This window comes from Struthio camelus, chromosome 4, assembly GCF_040807025.1.
Source record: "Struthio camelus isolate bStrCam1 chromosome 4, bStrCam1.hap1, whole genome shotgun sequence".
In the NCBI taxonomy this organism is placed as follows: Eukaryota; Metazoa; Chordata; class Aves; order Struthioniformes; family Struthionidae; genus Struthio; species Struthio camelus.
Genome location: NC_090945.1, coordinates 14,523,533 through 14,542,050, shown reverse-complemented (window position 1 = coordinate 14,542,050; position 18,518 = coordinate 14,523,533). Strand labels below are relative to the sequence as shown.

The 18,518-nt window shown below is 38.9% G+C and overlaps 1 protein-coding gene across 4 annotated transcripts in view; it reads right to left on the bottom strand.

Annotated features, from left to right (window-relative positions):
• The window catches only part of GRID2 (glutamate ionotropic receptor delta type subunit 2), a 718,520-nt gene that overhangs the window by 217,663 nt on the left and 482,339 nt on the right, over nucleotides 1–18,518 (bottom strand). For all 4 annotated transcript variants that reach the window (XR_011140833.1, XM_009674498.2, XM_068941563.1 and 1 more), the window contains exons 5-6: nucleotides 11,337–11,390; nucleotides 3,598–3,771 (exon numbers count right to left, since the gene is read on the bottom strand). Coding sequence is in view for 3 of the 4 variants with exons in the window: in XM_009674498.2 (XP_009672793.2) it covers nucleotides 3,598–3,771; nucleotides 11,337–11,390 (228 nt within the window). In the remaining variant the exon portion in view is untranslated. The remainder of the gene's footprint in view (nucleotides 1–3,597; nucleotides 3,772–11,336; nucleotides 11,391–18,518) is intronic.

Here is an 18,518-nt window from a genome sequence, read left to right as displayed (position 1 = left end):
CTCTTGAAAAATAAATTCGTTGATTTATCTATGTATTCCCTAAACCTACCAAGAATTCCAGGCATTTCAGCCAGACCTGCGTTTTCCCGGAGAAGTCAGCACTACAGGGACATTTGTTTTGGGAGGAGAGAAGGAATTATTACTACACTGTGATGCAAGTTCTTTTTACCTAAACCTTCACTGGAGGGGAGGGAAAAAAAAAAAAAAAGCAAGCCTCTAGAGAGTACAGACATTAAGGTCACTAATGAGACTAAATTGGTATATGAAGGGCTATAGATGCCAAATCATCATTTCCCAACAAAATGACATTGCTCTCAAGGTAGCTTCCATAACTTAGTATCATGAAAATAGAAAATAGAAAACTGTTGTCACAGTTCATGAGGAAGGATGCAATTACTAATCTAAGAGTAATACAGCTGGGCCTTCATCAGAGCCCAGGAGTATAGAGTTCAGCAATTATTAAGCATTGTTATTCCTTTACTAATAGTTCAGCTTAACATGAACAGCAATCAATCACTGATAATACAATGGTAAGGACACTACAGTTAATTTCTGCTTCTGAAAATCACCCTTCCCTTCCATTGCCAGAAGTGTGCTTCATTAATAATTGTCCTGATACAGAGCAGGGCTGCAATTTAAAGTTACTGTACACTTTTACTCGTTTCCCCACATAAATTTCCCAGGACATTTAATGCATTGCCTGGTATCAATTACTGATACTCTATTTACTCCAAGTCTCTCATACTAATTGCTGGAGACTTGCATTAAAAAGCAATATATAACTGAATAACGCCCTGTAGATGCAATATTAACTAAAGCTAAATTAAGATATATTAACTTGATTATTTTTTGTTCAGGAAATCAGAAGCAAGATATTTAGTAATCAGGTCAAGTATGAGTGATTAATATGGATTAATTATGCTTATTTCCTGTATAACTTGACAAATGGACTGAGTTTTTAGCCTAAGGGGTAATGGCAGTAAAACTACTGCTAATCCAACTTTTAACTTCCTTTGCTTTATAAGAAGGGCCTCCACAGCAACACAGGTTGTTTTGACAAGGACAGTCCTACAGACACAATGATAGATCTTCACCAACATCTTTTCTAGTGTTTTAATTAAGATGCTGAAAAAATATTAATTACTCACTCAGCCTTTAAGGGGAGTAATTTAGAAATCAAAAAATCCACCCTTATAATTTCCAGAGAATATTTCACACTTCGACAGCATAAGAAAACATTCAGGTTTTCAATTTATAAACTGTTCCAACTTCCCAATGGAATAGAAGTTAATTTTTAATATTGTTGGGAAGAACAAAGAAGCAGTGAGCAAACCTCATAGCGCTCTCAGGTCTGTGTATCATGTGAAGACGCAGAGGAAGCTGCATCAGACTTTTTCTTCCTTTCATTATCTAGGATTGTCTCACTCTGCTACTAATGAAGTTCAGTTTTCTTGAGGAAAGGCAGAACACAGCAACTCAATTGCGCAGAGCAGTTAAGCTAAACTTCCAAAATGCTGTTGTATTGAACATTTATGAAAGCTTTCAATAGGAAGATGACAGCCATCCAAGCCATAGTTTGATCAAGGAGCTTAGGTTAAGGCAGATGGTCCGGCCTAACATGTTCAGTGGAACGCGGCAATTTGTAGAAAACAAGCTGTTCTACTAAACGGTTTGATTTCTAGAATTTTTTTTTTCCCCCTCAGAGTCAGTTCAGTCAGGGTGAAATGAAAATAAATTAAAACATGAAGCCTCCCATTAATACAGAACTGCTGTTTTCCACAATGCTGTGGTTAGTAACACTGTTCGTGAAAACTGCTCTTTGCAATCTCTAGGGGTTGCATATAATCACAGCCTCAGTTTTTACACATATCCACAGAAGAACAAAGTTCCCTCTAGGGATCATATTGCCCCAACAGCACTGTGCAACCTAAACATTTTTCACAGTTCCTAAATAGTCCCTAGAGATATTCTCTGCATTTAGCAACCTCACATAGCCCTGTTTATTTTAAGGGCGCTAGTAGGATCACAGCGCAGCGTGCTGTGGCTGAAGGTTTTTCACGTCATCAACAGTTGTCTGCTGGCTGCTTTGCGAGCAATTAGCAAAAGCCACTGATTCCTACAGCTAACCTGAAACATGGCAAGCCCAGCCATGCTTCTCTTGCTTTTTCTTCCCCTTACATACATTTCATTTGAATCAAATAAGGACATCATCTTCCCCATTTTTCTCCCATTGTTTTCTCTTACTCCCTCCTTTCTTTTGGCATCACAAGATCACGGTTTTCCTGAAGACTGCTGTCTTTGATGCTCAGTCAGGTATGCTCCTTCCGCACCACTGCCAAAATGGTCCTCTTTCTGCAAGTCCGTGTGTGACCACACCAAAGAACCAGCGTAAAATTGATATTTTGAGCTAATTTCGCATTCCTGATTTGCCATAGCTTTGCCATGACTAAGCCTAACCAACACAGTAAGAGAGAAAGGACTAGCTCTTGAAAAAGATACGTAAATCCAGGAAGACAGTGACCATGATTTGTTGTTGATTTCATACGGTAGTAAAGCTATTAGGGTTTAATCGTTAAAACTGGGCCCTGGTTAGGGTATCTGGTTTGATTCAACTTTCCCACAGTGAAGATAAGACCTAATCATAAAATAAATAGAGTATTCAGCTTTTAGTTCATGTTTTGCTTTGTCTTTACAGGTCTTTCCAATGAAATTTTGCTTTCACTTAATTTTTGAAACAGGAGATACCGGAAAACTCAATTACACTTTTAATTGTTTTATTTCCTTTCCTGAATTTGTTTTAATTTTGAAAATCCCACCTGCACCCAGGCTAGTCAGCTGATAGCAAGAAAGAAGGGAATAAAGAAAAGAGAAAAATAAACAAGTTTAAAGATGTGGCAAGATGTCAAAAGTGTCCATTTCACCAAAAAAAAACCCCACTAAAGCAGTTTCAACAATTTCTATCCATAGAAGATCAGGAATAGCATAGAAATACATCTTAGTATCTGCTCTCTTTGAAAGTCTGTACATATCAGTGTGTGTATCTTGCTGACAAGAGGCAATATACTGACAGTTATGAGCTGGTGCCATGAGGTCAGTGAAATTTTTGTAATTAATATCCCTAAAAATAAGCCTTCTCTGGAATACAGGTGCAGATTTAGGTCCTCAGATGCTGAAGTTTGAAAAAAGCAACGTGAGTGCTCCTGAGGATGGCTTTCCTTTTGTCAACACATCTGTGGCTTAGAGAAGCACAGCATGCAATTCATAGGACGTTGGCTATAAGGAGGAAGTTCTTCATGAGGAGATAACAAAAAAAAACATTTAACAGGACAGCAAAATTAGTACCTCACTGTTCGGACCTCATGCGGGTTTTTCCAACGTTTCCTCACTATCTATGTAATAGGAGAGCCGTTCTCATCCATCAGAACCACTCTCACCCCCCCGCCCAAGTATTTTACCAGCCTCTTCATGAACCATTAAAATACATGTTGGAGAAGATATGAAAAATAAACATTAAATTACACTAGGCCTCTAAAGAAAAACCTTGAACTCATCTAGAAAGACAGTTCGCAGGTGAGAATATCCTGGTATGTAAACTACCTCCATGCTCTGGGAGAAAGGGTCCTTTGGATCACACAGGGATGAAGATATTCTGTGGTTGCCACGGAAACAGCGCTGACTTATGTTTTGGGGGACTGGAAACGTCTGTCGAATAATTGTTAACCTTCCAATTGACCTTCTCACCAGCTCCTGCACATCTGCATCATTTATTTCCTGTAAGAAAAAGGGAGAGAATATGCAGAAAAGTCAAAATGCAGAAGTGTTATAAATGAAAAATACACCGAGAGGACCAAGAGATATGCGATTGCTACACAGCTATTGCTCAGCTCTGTCGTAGCCTCCAAGAGAACATACGCATGCTCATTAAAATGACTGGGCTACTATGCCGACAATAATCCGAAGGGTTTTATGTATACTGTGCCCAAACATTGCAGAATCCTCACAGACTTGACTGGGCTTAGCTGTTTCATTTGGATTTTTCTCTCCCTCTCCTTTTATCTTTGATCTTTTACTTAAAAGTCTTTCACAGCATTCTTGGCGGATAATGTGTAAATCAGTAGGAAGTCATAGCATGGCATATTTCTAAGTGCAGCATTAGTTAGGAGCTGTGAAAGTACAGACAATTATTCAGGCCTCAAGTGCTCATTTCCTGGAAACAGAATATCAAGAACCTATAAACAATGTACAAGTTAGCGAACATCATTTACCAAGAGGGCAACGAAAAATGCATTAGACTATTCTAGGTGTGTGCGTGCTCCTTTTTATAGCAAGCTCTAATTTAAAACCAACCTTTTACTCCATAGGCTACCTATTAAGGCTTACAGCTGAACACTCAGCTCTACGGACAAACACTTTAAAGAAAAAATAACTAAATACATTAATAAGTAAAACAGTAAGCTCCAAAGATTAATTTTTAAGGCAGTTTAAAGAAATCAGAAAAAAAATGTTTAGTATAAATACCGGCAGCTTGGCAGGCAACACGGCATTTCACAGCATTGAAAGAGGTGACCCTCAATTTAGATGGGGAAGAGCATGGGCTCACAAGCAGTAGCCACTGACTCCAACCTTTGCATAAAAGCTTGAACTTTAGATAAACATGAACTTCTTCTGAGGACTCAAACAGGTTTAGCTGGCACTTTTTCAAGGTAGTTCTGTGTCTGCCTATTTTCCTGCAAGGCAAGAGAAATAATCTACAAAACCTCTCAGTCTATATAACTAGAATATCTTTTCCATCATACTGAACTGTTTGTTCAAAATCTGTCTTAATTAGGTAAGCGGATGAATACTCTTAGCGCCCCAAAACATTCTAGACAACTAAACTTGTGGCCATTTTCCTCAAGAAGGGAGCGCTAGAAGAGCTTCCATGAGCAGCCTGCGTTTAAAACACTCCCGCATTCAACCAACGCTTACTGAATATTCCTGATTCTCATTTGTGTATTTTCAGCTTCTCATTTTTGAAAAGACATAGCACGTGTGCACTGCTGTGTCTGTAACTAAAAGTTCCCTTTATTTATTTATTTATTTTGGTCTCTCGCTGCCTGATCTATACCTATAACTAAGAACTTAGGAGACCTAAGGAGCTAGATTTGACCTCAAATTGCAAACTCTTCCTTGTGAAGAGACCATCAAGCTTTTTGAAAAGGTGATTTTTTAAACATGAAGAACAAGTATCTCAGCAATTCTGGCTTTTGTGGTGCTTCAGTTAATATTCTTCAGAGAAATTATTTTGAAGTCACTGGTTTGGACATACTGCTACTCATTTACTTCCTTTAAAGTTCTGAAGGTGAACGTGTGACTTGTGACTGTTAACTTCAACTCTCCTGACTACAGTAAAACCATCCTATTCCTCTTCTCAGAATGTCATAGCTGTTGAATTCATCTGTTGTTAATGTTCTTTATGAAATATAGATTTTTCTGCAAACAAAAATAACACATGGCATCAGCTGTGTCCAGTGTAATATCTTGCATTTCTGGTCGATTAATCCTTAATGTACCATAGATAATGGTTTCTCTCAGCTTAAGATTCTGTCTTTTCATTTAGTCTGTATCATTTCACTAGCTATAAGGTAAGAAAGAAACCGCCGTTTTAGCAAAATGTATAAATAGATATTTTTTAATACCTTCAATATAATCAGAAAGGAGAGTTCAAGAAACTTATCTTGATTTTAAACTATACCCTTTCTTAGAGTGCTTACAAAAAGTTCATGTGGTTTTCATTATACATTTTGCCCAAGCTGTAACAGAGAGGCTATTAGATTGCTTTTAATAATGTAAAAAATGATACCTACATGGCCATATTACGTTCCTAAATATAATTTTAGAAGATAATTTGACTTTTAGCTGCTCAAACATTTATCTTCTCTCTCTCTAAATCTTTTTTTTCCTGCATTCAGCATTTTCGTGAATTTTGATTAGAAAGTTCTCATTTTAACCTTTAGGTTACCACAACCTATGTTTATAGATCATCTGGAAACTAATAGAATCAAAACATCAATGAGATTTACCTATGGAACCAAGGAGGTATAGATATCAATAGATTAATGACAACTATTATTTTAAATGCTAAGACTCGCACTGATTATACCACAAATTCAGATTTCAAGTTAACTACAAAGCAATACCATGCAAACACAAACTCAACTTTAGTAATTTGTTATACATTTCTCTGTCACGCTTTAATATTTGGCACTGACTGAGCGAAGAGCTTTTTATATAATGACTCTCCAATATCATCTCTCATTCTTGAATTTTGGATCAGACTTAAGAAAACTATATAAAGTAACTATTATATGAGAGAAAACAATTTGCATTTGCACTTCAAAGGAGGATACAGAATAACGATATAAGGATGGCAGATGATCCATTATACAAGCACCAAATGTAAAAGAAAAAAAAAAATTACGAAGTAGGCCAAGTTGAACTGAAATTGATCTGGCACCTGTATACATTTAGTGTTTTTTTTTTTTTTTTTAATTCGAGTTTAATTAGAAGTTCAATATACAGTTCCAAACCTTACTTGTTTGATCTGGGGGTTAAAATGAGGGGTTGCTGTCCCTATTCCACTTGGAACAAGGATACAATTAGATCTCTGTTTCATCTTAGTAGGCAAGTAAATAAGGAAAGGACTGTGATTTTAAATGAATAATTGTTCAGAGATGAATTAGAAAAAGGGAACTGAAGAGGATCAACTCTACACATTAGGCACAGACTCCAGGGGGAAGCCAGCCAATATACTGGAGACCTACTATATGTCGTCATTCCGTTCAATCTAATTTTTTTAAGATAAGCAACTTGGTGATTTGGTATTCACCACAGGGGAAAAAATCCACAAGAATTTGGAAGAAAGCAGGGCTGAAGCAGCCCCAGGTGCAGAGCCCCTCTGTCCATCAGCTTTCCCTGTCTGCCAGAAACAACTCAGCTGGCAGCTTATTAGTCTACCTGACAAGGCAGGTATACCAAAGAGGGCAGCATTTCACGCTTGATCTGCTGTCATCATTCGAAAATATAAGGGTTCAAATGAACTCCTAACATTACTAGTCACCAATCATCCACATTAAAATGGAGAATTGTGCGAGCTCCTAAAATTGAGTTATGATCTTGGGACCTGACCTAGCTGAAGTCGCTGCCCAAGTTTCATGTGCAGTCGTGCACCATGCTCCTCTTCCTGTGCAGTGCACTGGGCCTAAACAAATTGGAACAAGCTAAATGCATGCGTTGAGGACCAGTCCTTTGCTAGGAAAAACGTGTGTTCCTCTGAAAGCAGGACTTCAGAGTACAGGCTTTGAACGTAGCCTTGTGGGTCTTCCAAGTCCGCTCCTGTGCTATGATGGGCAAATGTGTCACTGGATCTTCTTCATAAAGCAATCTTTAAAGGCATTTGGTTTTTTTTGTTGCTTGTTTTTGTCTTGTTCTGTTTTGCCCATTACTCTCCTTAAAGGAGTTTTTCCATTCCAGGCTCTCATACCTCTGGCAAGGGATCCAGCCCTTGACGACGATGCATTTATTCACATACCGTATGTATTTACAAACAGAAAGCATACCCCCTTTCAGCAGCTAACCAAGCCAAACTTTTCAGTCTCTTTTCATACAAATCAGCTTTACTGGGCATCTGTTCCAATTTTATTCTAATACAGCCGGTCACAATTGTGCACATTATAGCAGAGGAAATCCAACTAGTCCTTTGCACAGTGCCACTAGTATTTTCTTCTCATTATGGTACATGTAGGTGGTGGAAAGCATTTTAGGCTGTCCTTGAGTAAACAATAGCAATAGAGAACTGGTGACAGCCTTGGGCGGAACAAGATGACCCTGAACGTTTTAACAAAGCTAAACGCTTAAGACAGATACGGATTTAAAAAAGAAAAGGACATTTCTTTCATTGAAAAAGAGCAAAGAAATAAAACTGATGAAAAGCATACAAGTGTCTCTTCCTCTGTTCCACTAAATAAAATCTAAGTTTGACGCACACTTGTGATCTAAGGGTCATAAAGAAACGTAATCTTACTATCCTGGGCTGTTTGAGATTGCAGTTATTGTTGTGCGGAGGAAAAGAAGAAAGCAGAGAGACAGAGAGCAAGAGGAGGCAAGTGGGAGACAGAGAGGGCGAGAGAGAGAGGGAGAGAGAAATCCATTCTCACATTTTGTTGATCCATATTTGATCATCACTAAATTTAAATCTATGACTCTTGCAAATTTTAAATAAAGAATTATGCCATGCACTTTAAGGCCCTGAAGAAATAGGAACATTTATTTGCAGAGTGTCTGAATGCAAAGATCAGGCAGAAGAGATCTGTATTACCTACAAAGGACTAATAAGATGTTTTAGCAAATTATGAATCCTTTCATTTTATAGGAACAAGCCCCTTCCCCCCACCCCATTCCATACAGGCATTTCATTATGATGCACAGCCCTGAAGCAAATTTGCTGTATTACCTGAAATGTCAGTGAATGGGACAATAAAAATTAAGTAACTCTTCCCAGGCATTATAGCATTTAAAGCAAGCAATTAAAATAACAGATGCTAGCTTACAAACCTAAGTAGATTCATAATCATGAAACTGAAGGTGGTATTTCCTTTCACATTATTATACTCAGTAAATGTGTTGTCTTCCCTTTTCCATCACTGTGCCAAAAGGATACAACTCCAGTTTATTTTGCTATCTCTTTGCAAGGGATTATTTGAATTAGGGGTGGTCTTTGCAAAACAATGCATTTTCATTGCAATAAATTCTCAAATTAGAAGGCCAGAAAAGCAGTGTTACTTACTTAAAACTGTTATTTGACAGCCTAATTTACTTAAAACAAGCACAGCAATCACATGTGTCCAGGTTCACTACAGACGAATTGTATAAGCAACTGCAGAAAAATGGGCAGAGCTCTCAGATCGTTTCAGTCCCATGCAAGTATGATGGTCATCAACAGTTAATGGAAAACCATATCAAACCGTCTGGCTTTGGATGTGAAGATAGATATTATAACACTGCACAGCAAGGGTCCTGCAAATCACTCCATTTCCAAATCCTGCACAGCCCAAGCAGAGTTATTGTGATCTTACTACTGAACTGGTAAAATGTTGCAATGAATAAAGAATATTATGCAACATTCCTCATTCAGGAAATACTTACATCCCTGCTATAATTTTAACATAGTGATATGAACCAAAGGAAAAATAGGGCACAACATGACTCCTTCCATATAGTTATCTACAAATCTTATTTATTCCTAATCTGATGTTTGTTTGCCCAAAATATTGATATTATTAGCTTTTTAAAACAGACAGAGCTGGTAGCAAATCACTTAGGTGTAACCTTAGGAACTTACGAATTTAGGTCCAGAAGCACATTAAACTGAGATGGCTGAAAAGAGGTTACTTCTCCAGCACTAAATACGCTTGCGTTCTCAGAAGCTGCCAGGAGGAACGACTTAATGGGATACAGAGAAGTTTTTAATGGCTACTGTTCACATCATAGCTTGTGAAAATGAACTTAATTTCAGCCGTCACCAATTTCATATAAAAGGCTATAAAACACAGGATGCACATGTCTCTGTGTACACCACTGGAGCTATCCTAGCTGTGGGGGCAGTAGCCTAAAGGAAGAGTTTTGGAGCAGAGAAGGCAATTTGGAGTGGTAACCACTTCAACTGCACTAGTTTAATTTGCCACATCCTGCAAGCTATAACGCTCAGAAAGCAAAATTTGTTCCACAGAGACACTAATTTCTGAAAACAAAGATTCTCGAGCATACAGAAAACATAAACACTCAGATTGGAACCTCTGGTTTTATTTTGCTTTTTTGGGGGTAGAGCTAACACAGTTAAAAGTAAGTATCTTCTTTTGAGCTTTCCAGTTCAAATTCATTTAAAGTTGACCAAAATGAAAAACCTGTAGCAAGATCTTTCACTTAAAAGGCAAACCAATATCTGGGCTCCATGCAGGAACTTGGTCTCATCTATTCATATTGAGGTTAATGATTGACTTCTATTGATTTAGATTTGGTTAACTATTAAAAAAGAAAAAAACTATTAACTCAGAAGAGTAAGAAATGAACACTGTACTTCAACGCTCCCATCACTTCAAGTGATTTCTAGTTTAGTATGACAAAATATAAAATGCACACATCCATGGGTAGTTCACGTGACCTTCTATAGCTTAGAGCTAGGCTTTCAGTCAGTGAGACCCACTCCACTCAGTGCTGAAGCGCTGGTCAAGAACACTGCAGAACCCCAAATTATTATTTTCTGCTGACCTTGAGTTGCCGATGCAGCACTTTGCAAGGTATAATTTTCTCCACTGAAAATTGTCTAAAAATAGGTTGGGAATCCACTAGTTTGGAAAGAGTAGGCCAAAGCATGATCTTAGGGCAACTAGGTTAGCAAAATATAAACTTGAAGAAATTACTTTGAATCCAATTGCTTCACTATAGCATACTGTACAAATGAAGATCTAGTAAATAAGTAAGCAAATAGAAGTGCACAGTAAAGCCAGAGAGTAGGTCTGGAATTTGCAGTTTCTCCAAGCAATTCTTTATCTTCTCTATAGTCTCAGGATAAGACACAATACCTACATCAGGGGACAGTTATCTCTCCAGTGAGTTCAGCCATTCTGAACCTCAATCACTTTTCATAAAACAAAAGAAAAAATTGAATGCAGCCAAGTTAAGAACTGCATTGCTCAATGTTTTATACGCAAAGCCACTTCGCTTATTGACTTGTCATATTTTAGTCGACGAGTGTTCATGGAAGAACCTATTTCACAGTTTAAAAATAGGCTCTCAATTTAACATTCTTCCAATTTTCCCTTTATGAACATTCATATATGACCTGACCCAGAACTCCATCAAAAAGCCTCCTACAGCTATCGATGGGTTTGGGTGTCAACCATGATTGAATTCTAGTGGGATTCTTAAAGGGGGAAGAAAGATATTTTTTAAGAACAAACATTAAAATATAAATGGAACACAAGCACTTCACTGAGAAAAAGTTCTTAAAACAGTCAACTCAAGTTAAAAGCGAAGGCTAAAGATACTCAGTAGGGAAGTATTTTTCATTTATTTTTCATTTATTCATACAAGGACTTCTGTTTAAAATAGGCAAGACAAAACAACAAAGTCCAAGAACTTGTCATTCTGTTTTTATTAACCAACATCAACCCTCCCAGCATGCCTGAACTTTGTTGTAGCTACCGCTTCCTGTTGGCAAAGTCAAGATCAGCATGAAAATTGTCAGTACGCCTGAAAACAGGATTCATCGTTCACAAAAATGTTTGCTCGACAGTTACCTCATTTATAATGATCCAGTGACAGTCAAAAGCAACCAAATTAGTCTCCACGACCTGAAACAGAGAACAAACCAGCTATCAGTCAGCTTGCTTATGAAAGCCAAAAAATATTAAACGGATGCTCTCTGCAAATGACAAAAAAACGAAGCACATGCTCTGTAAGACCTTTGCTATTCAGCTGAGAATAGAGAACCTTTAGCAAAATACTGCAGGAGCATTTGTGTTATTGTTTGACTTGTTAATTAAACTTGGAAAATACATTTCATTGCCGGCATTGCAGAAGAGAGTATGTTTCAGTTAACTGAGGAGCAAATGAAATCATTTTTGCCTTAATACTGCATGCTGAGATGGAGCAGTAGAGAGGAAGGCAGAAAATGAATATCAAGTAACTCTTGTCAGATGTCTGTAGCTCCAGCCTCAGAGGCCTCACCAGTGTTCACCTGCCCTGGACGCCTGTGAACTGAGAGGAGGGGGAAAAAAAATGGTACTAATATAAATGCAAGAGTTGGGAGGAAAAGGTTCTCCTGAGAAAGAGGCATGTCACTGGGATGATGAATGATGGCATGTCCTAGCTCCTCTCGTATAGGCCCTCTAATCCTCCTCCCACGCCTCCTCTTCTTTCCTTTGCTGAAAATCATTCCAGCAGCTGCCTCTGTGCTGGACTGAAAAAGTACTTCCCAACACAGCTTTCAGTCAACCTTTTCCCTTCTTGAGACTTGTACACTTTTGCAGTGATTCACCTTTGTGGTGGAAACAAAGAGGGGAAAAAAATACAACTGGTCTGCTTTTGTTAGCCAAAAGGGAAGTCATTGACAGAGGAGGGAAGCCAGGAGCAAACTGCAGAAATGGCTGGATACTTTGACAGTTCTTGCTACCAATTAAATTGAATTAGCATCGACACTGCAATGGTTTTAAAATCAAGTTAATCCAAGGAAACTTTGTTTACACGATCACCACTTTTACCCCAGTGCACAATTCAAAACCAGTAGAAACTTTGGACTGTGTTGAATCTCAGAAAAACAAAAGACAAAAATTGGAACAAAGCTTCAAACGCTCAGCATTATAACATCCAAATAGATGGTCTGTTATTGTTTGGACCACTGCACAGCAGATATGCTTGGCTTTTAATGATGACCGGCATAAACAGCAGTTGCCAGGGACAACGGCAATTTATATAGTCCCATGTCCAAAGGAGACCACTTTAACTGGCTACAAATCTTAACATCAGTAAAAGACCCCGTACTGATAACCTTCATTTTTTAACTCAGAGGCATCAGAAGTGGGGTCAGTATTTATTTGCTGTAATGACAGGCAAGAGTAGAAATTCTTGTCTAAAGAGATTACCAAAAAAAAAAAAAAAAACCAACAGAGCAGCAGTATATGAACTAACTTCTTCCTAGAAATTCTCAGAGTGCCAATAAGAAATTAGTGGAAATGAAAGCTGTAGCTACTAATGGACTCCTGGAAAATTTCAATATGACTAGCAGTAGGAATCAGGGTGCTCCCTTTGAATTTACACTCATTACCTCTTCTCTTTTGTGACAACAGTATAATATTTTGCCATGTTGCTTTGACATTTTCTTGCATTCTCCACAGTAGGCACCTACACCATACCTATAATGCAGCAGCATAAAAACTGTGCAAGTCAATGATGCAAGGCATCATAACACGCCCTGCCAGGAAGCTTGGAGGGGAACGCTGTCATCCTAATCAGGTATCTCATATCAAACCAGTTAGAAGACAGACACTTCAAGGAACAGAGAAAGGTTAACAATGGACAGAAAAGCAACAATCTCAAAGGTGCTTTTACTCCGTATAAAGTTCCCAGGCACAGAAAGTTTATGCCATTTGCAGCGTAAGTAATACCATTTAAATTTGCCATAAGGAAAGAAGAAAGATCATCACTTGAATGAAATGGAAACAGTTCTGCTAGTCAATCTACCTAAAACTCTATTGGGAAGCAAGCAGAATTTCCAAAAAAGCAGGTTTGAAAACATGCTGGTTTTTTGGCTGATTTCTTGTCTGGTTCCTGGCAGCCTTGTCCCTCCAAGCCTCTGGCTCCGGGGACATCCTTCCAGGAAGGTACGCTGTTCAAGATCAAGCCCTCCCATGTTCCCACACCTGAGAGCCTGCCAGAGGGACGCCCTCAGGGACAAGGCTCCCAGGAGCGTTCGGGGAACGACGATAACTTCGTTCCACAGAGGACTCCTATGTTCTTGATCTGCTTCATAACGGCAACGAGCCCAAACTTCAAAAGGAAGGAATCCTCTACAAAATGAAAATTCACTATTTTTAAAATTTATTTATTAACACAGTGAAGGCGGGATTGATCCCTTCTCTGTGCCTGAAGGTTTGGCTCATTTGATTTGAAAGCACTTTTTCTTCCATTAAAAATATTGGTTGAGTTCATTTTGTTTCTTTATAAATATTTGGGTCTGCGTATCTACTTTGCCTAGTTTCTCAAATTTCAACTAGATGAGGCCTTTTCAACAAAGTAAGGACTTTAGGTGTCACTCTTTTTATTACAAACTTGTCACAGACCACTTAAGCCAGACTCTGGAGAGGCTTGCTGGATCTACGTCTAGTCTCACTAGTCAGTCTTATTCTTTCAAACAGCTCGGCCTACCCACGATAGATTTATTTGCAACTTGCAAATAATAAGACAAAACGTACCTGTTTTTCAGTTAGAGATGAAACTGTTGAGCAGAAAGATCATGTTTTATCCATTAAAGTTTACGCATCCATGAACCCACTTAATATTAAGGCCATTTTCAAAAAGATTGTGTCAAATTAAGATGAATTTGTAACGTACTCAGAGAGACTCACACTAAAATATTCTAAGTTTAGATGAGCTATGAACAGTCCATGATTTAAGAATACACTTTTCCCTTTCAGTCTGTCAGAAGCTGACTTTTGGCATTTTCCTTAGCCTACCCACCCAAAGCTTGTTCTACTATTGATAGTGGTTGCTTAAAAAATTAAGACTGATGATGCAGTGAGAATGTTGCTGTGTGTGTGTGTGTGTGTGTGTGTGTGTGTGTGTGTGTGTGTGTGTGTGTGTGTGTGTGTGTGAGTGAGTGAGTGAAAACAGATTAACACACAAACTAGGTTTATAAAACCAGCATTAGTTTGGAGTTTCAGAGCCATCTTTTTGTCCTTAGGCCATTCAGTCTTACTTGATGACACCCTAACTCCCCTGAATCACTGACAAAATATCTTCTGATTGCAGCAGGATCAAGACCTGCCGGATCTGCTGAACTGCTGAGTCCCTCACTTCTGAATACCCCTGAATTCCCACCCATTGCCTATAGCGTCTATTTAATTGTCTTTAAAGGTAGGCAGGGTATATTCTGATTGCCTGTACAAACTGCAGGGCTCTATATTATCTCTAGTGATAACCTTTCAATATTTTTCCAATTATTATGGTTCAGTTTTCCAGTGTAGAGGAAGAATGCACAGGCACAGTCACTGTTTTACAGAAAACAAATACATCCAATACTATATGTGCCCTTCCTCCTATTCTGAAACTCGAAGAAAGAGGTTGTTCAGACCTACATTTTCTCCAAATGCTACCAGTAGTCACATGCATAATCTGACGCAGTCATAAGATTCACTTGATCAGCAATTATTAAGCACAAGTTTACAAGTTCCTAATTTAATTAATTCAGTTAAAAAAAAAAAAACTCTAAAGCCACAGCAGCACAATTGAGATCCAATTATGTCAGTAAAACAGTCATTACTTGGACAAGGCATGCCTCTACAATTGTGACACAAAGTTCCACAATGCCCTCGTCTCGCTACTGAGTTTGCAGTTTTGTTTACTTAAAGAGCCACTCTATCTTCACCAAGGAAGGGTGAAAGCAAACAAAATTACAGTGAAAAATAAGAGAGAATTGCTGGTTCTGCTAAAGTTGATCCTCACCTAAAAGTATACGCAATATAGCCTCCATGGAAGTATGCAATGAAGTTGTTTAGAAGGTTTTTATGGCTAATACATTCAGAAAGTTAAAACATATATCCACTGAGTGGTGATCTTTTTCTGGTTTAAATTAACATCTGCATGCATACCTAGCGAGCTGGCATGAACTTAGCTTCCCTGCCAGGAATAATGAATATGCAACACGCTGCTTGCAAAGGCGCAGGGGCAGTAAAGAACAAGAAAACTGAGAGGCTGTAACTTGAAAACAGTAATGCAATTTGATGGGAGGCATGTATGAGTTAGGGGTTTCCAAACCCCACGCATCTGAGTACAGTGCAGGTTTTGCACTCCTCTGCCCATCCTGCTGGCTTGGTGACAGGAAGCAGTGCTGCACCCTTGGGAAAGGGAAGAGACAGATTGGAAATTTCCATATGAGACAGAAGGCAGGTGATCATATTGTTTATGCAGCTCACATTTAAGCTAAAGCTGAGGAAAACCTGTAGCGTGTGTTCATAATGAGGGCTGAAGACCAAATTCTACACAACTATTGAATGGAGGACAGCTAACCCTTCGCAAAACAAAGAAAATTATGCACGTATTTGACAAATTTTGTTTTCTCCTTTCCTCTAGGGGAAACCATTCAAGAATTCAACTGAGGGTTACTACACCCATAAAAATATATTCAGTTCAGCAAGCCCTCTAAGCTAAAGACAGTTGGTAGCTGGGAGACTATTAGAAGACAGTATCGTATATGCTTATCCTCCCCTTTCTCTTCCCTCAGGTTATGGCCACTTTTGGAGACAAGATACTGAGGCAACCTTTGGTCTAACCCAAGATGTCTTCTTCTGTGCTTCATTTTACATTTTACTAGCTTAACTGGGATGGATCATACTAGCAGCAGAAGTAGCAGAAACTTAGTAGTTCTCTACCAAGTGTTGCAGAGCTCAGACTATATTTACTGAAAAGGTAAATATCTGAAACTGTCTGGCTGCCTTCCTGATGTTCACAACAAAAGCAACAATAATAAATAAAGGATTTTGTGCTGTTGAGGTGGCGTTTTTTCTGGGTCATGGAGTGCCTTCGCTGTGCAGGAGCATTCATAAGCGGACGGACTCCAGTATGAACGGGGGAGCTGTGCTGTTGCGCTCAAATGCCCAAAGCAGCTCACGCATTTCAGTCTCACCTAAATAAATCTGTGCCAGAGAACAGGCAAAGTGTGGCCAGTGCAACCAAGGACTTCAACGAATGAGTTTTCTGCCATTCAGGATCTTTCATCTATAGGCAGTGTTAGTTAATTTGTACTGCCATAGCACATGACTCTCCAGTAGTAAGAATCAATGCAGTATGTTAGCAGGCCAGTTCTGAAGTAAGACTTCATGAAATCATGGAAAGACTGAAAAAAGAATCTCTCTCTATCTACTCAACCCCTGCTCAGACTGAGTGTTCACACTGGAAAATTGGGAAACATTGTGACATTAGTTGCGTAAATCCTGCAGCAAAGCATACGGCCCTTAGATTATTCAGTGCCATTCATACACAGTCAGGAAAATCCACAGCATAGACATAAAAGATCATTCTTATCATCTTTGCAACTTTAGAAATGTGTTCATGTCAAACTCCAGCAGTTTTCCTAACACTCTATTAAAATAAATCAAACGTCTCCTTCACGAGGAAGGTGTTCCACTTAGTCAAACATGGGTGCTATTGAACTGCTGAGCAAGAGAAGGGCTGGAGCAGAAAATAATTTTCTTCTTCTAAAGAATTCAACTACACACCAAGGGATATTTTGCAGAGAGCAGAAAAATGCTGTCAAGAAGACAAGTGATGAGCAAGGACAAACCATCTGTCATTGGCAGTAACTCCAGAACTTCTGAATCTTTGGAAGAGCCTGACAATTTATCACAACTATTTCTATTGTTCACTCTCAAACCTTCAAACAGGCTAAATGCAAGACGATCCAAAGCAAATTAAGCAGCCATACTGCCAGCATGCAAGTTTCTCTCATGCGTAATAATAAGCAAGAAAGAAAAATAGCTTCCCAACAAAAGGAACAGGTATTTTAGCAGGAACCACAACGTTCTCTCAGTCTGTTCTTCCGTACAGATACTGACAATGCATAGGTGCTGGCCAAAACTACAAAATACAGACTAGAACAAAGGAAACCCAGAAAAAAATTGTTGCAAGTCTTCAAAACTCATCTCCATACACACTCGCCCAGTAAGATGAGCCTCGCAATTATCTGACAAGATCCATAACGTTGTACGTGCAGAAAGCTCCACGCTGAATCCAGCCATCCCAGGTGTCTCCTGCTTGTAAATAGAGGGGAGAGCTCCTGGGCTCCAGTCTTAGCTTTACTACACCTGAGACTGCTCTGCTACGAGCCACCCAGATCCCATGACTCATTTCTCAAAATGCTGAAGAAAAGTTTCTGTCATCAGAGCTGCCCTTCCTGTTAATTTGCTGCTCCAGGAGCTGTAGTAGAGACTGTGAAACTCTTTCTGCTGGACCACCACCAAGACAACCACATTTTCCATTTGAATTTTCACAGACGCCAACAGATGGCATTGCATAATCCCTTGTTTTGGAACTGTCTCGTTTTGAAATAATTTAGAAAGCGATTTCTTGGTTAGTTTTCTCAAGAGCTGGGCTGGGACACAAACTCCCTACTAATCTCATCCAAACATCCACTATCTACAATACGCCCCATTTATGTAGTCTTGTAATCTTAACTGCACTCTTCCAGCTGGAAGACTGCTTTCCTCAAAGACCAGTAGACTCGTTACCTGTGTCTTTTCACAGATCAGTCTCTTGCTGGCTCTACTGCTGTTTTAAAGGTGAATACCTATAAAAAAAATTAGTATGTCCTGGTGGACATACTAATTTGCTGATCACTGCGAGATGGAAAAAGCAGGCAGGCAGCTCCCAGTGACTAAAAACAAAAATAAAAACTCAAAGGCTATTTTCTGGCTTTTCCTTTAATTGAAGAGATGTGATTTGACTAGTTTGGGCATGTGGAGCAGTCTCCTGTAGCATAGGTGGCTCCTTGGGCGGTGGTATAAAACCCAAAACCGGGAAGCTTAAAGATTGTTAGACAGCTACTGTGCAGGTAACACTAAAAAAGTTAGATTGACTGAGGACTGACTGCCTTAACTGATCTGAAGATCAGAAAAGTAAACGCACAGGGTTGTAGCGTTAAGTTGAACGCTGCAGGACTTGCGCATGGAAATCCTGAATCTGTCTCCAAGTCCCCTTTTTTTTTTCTC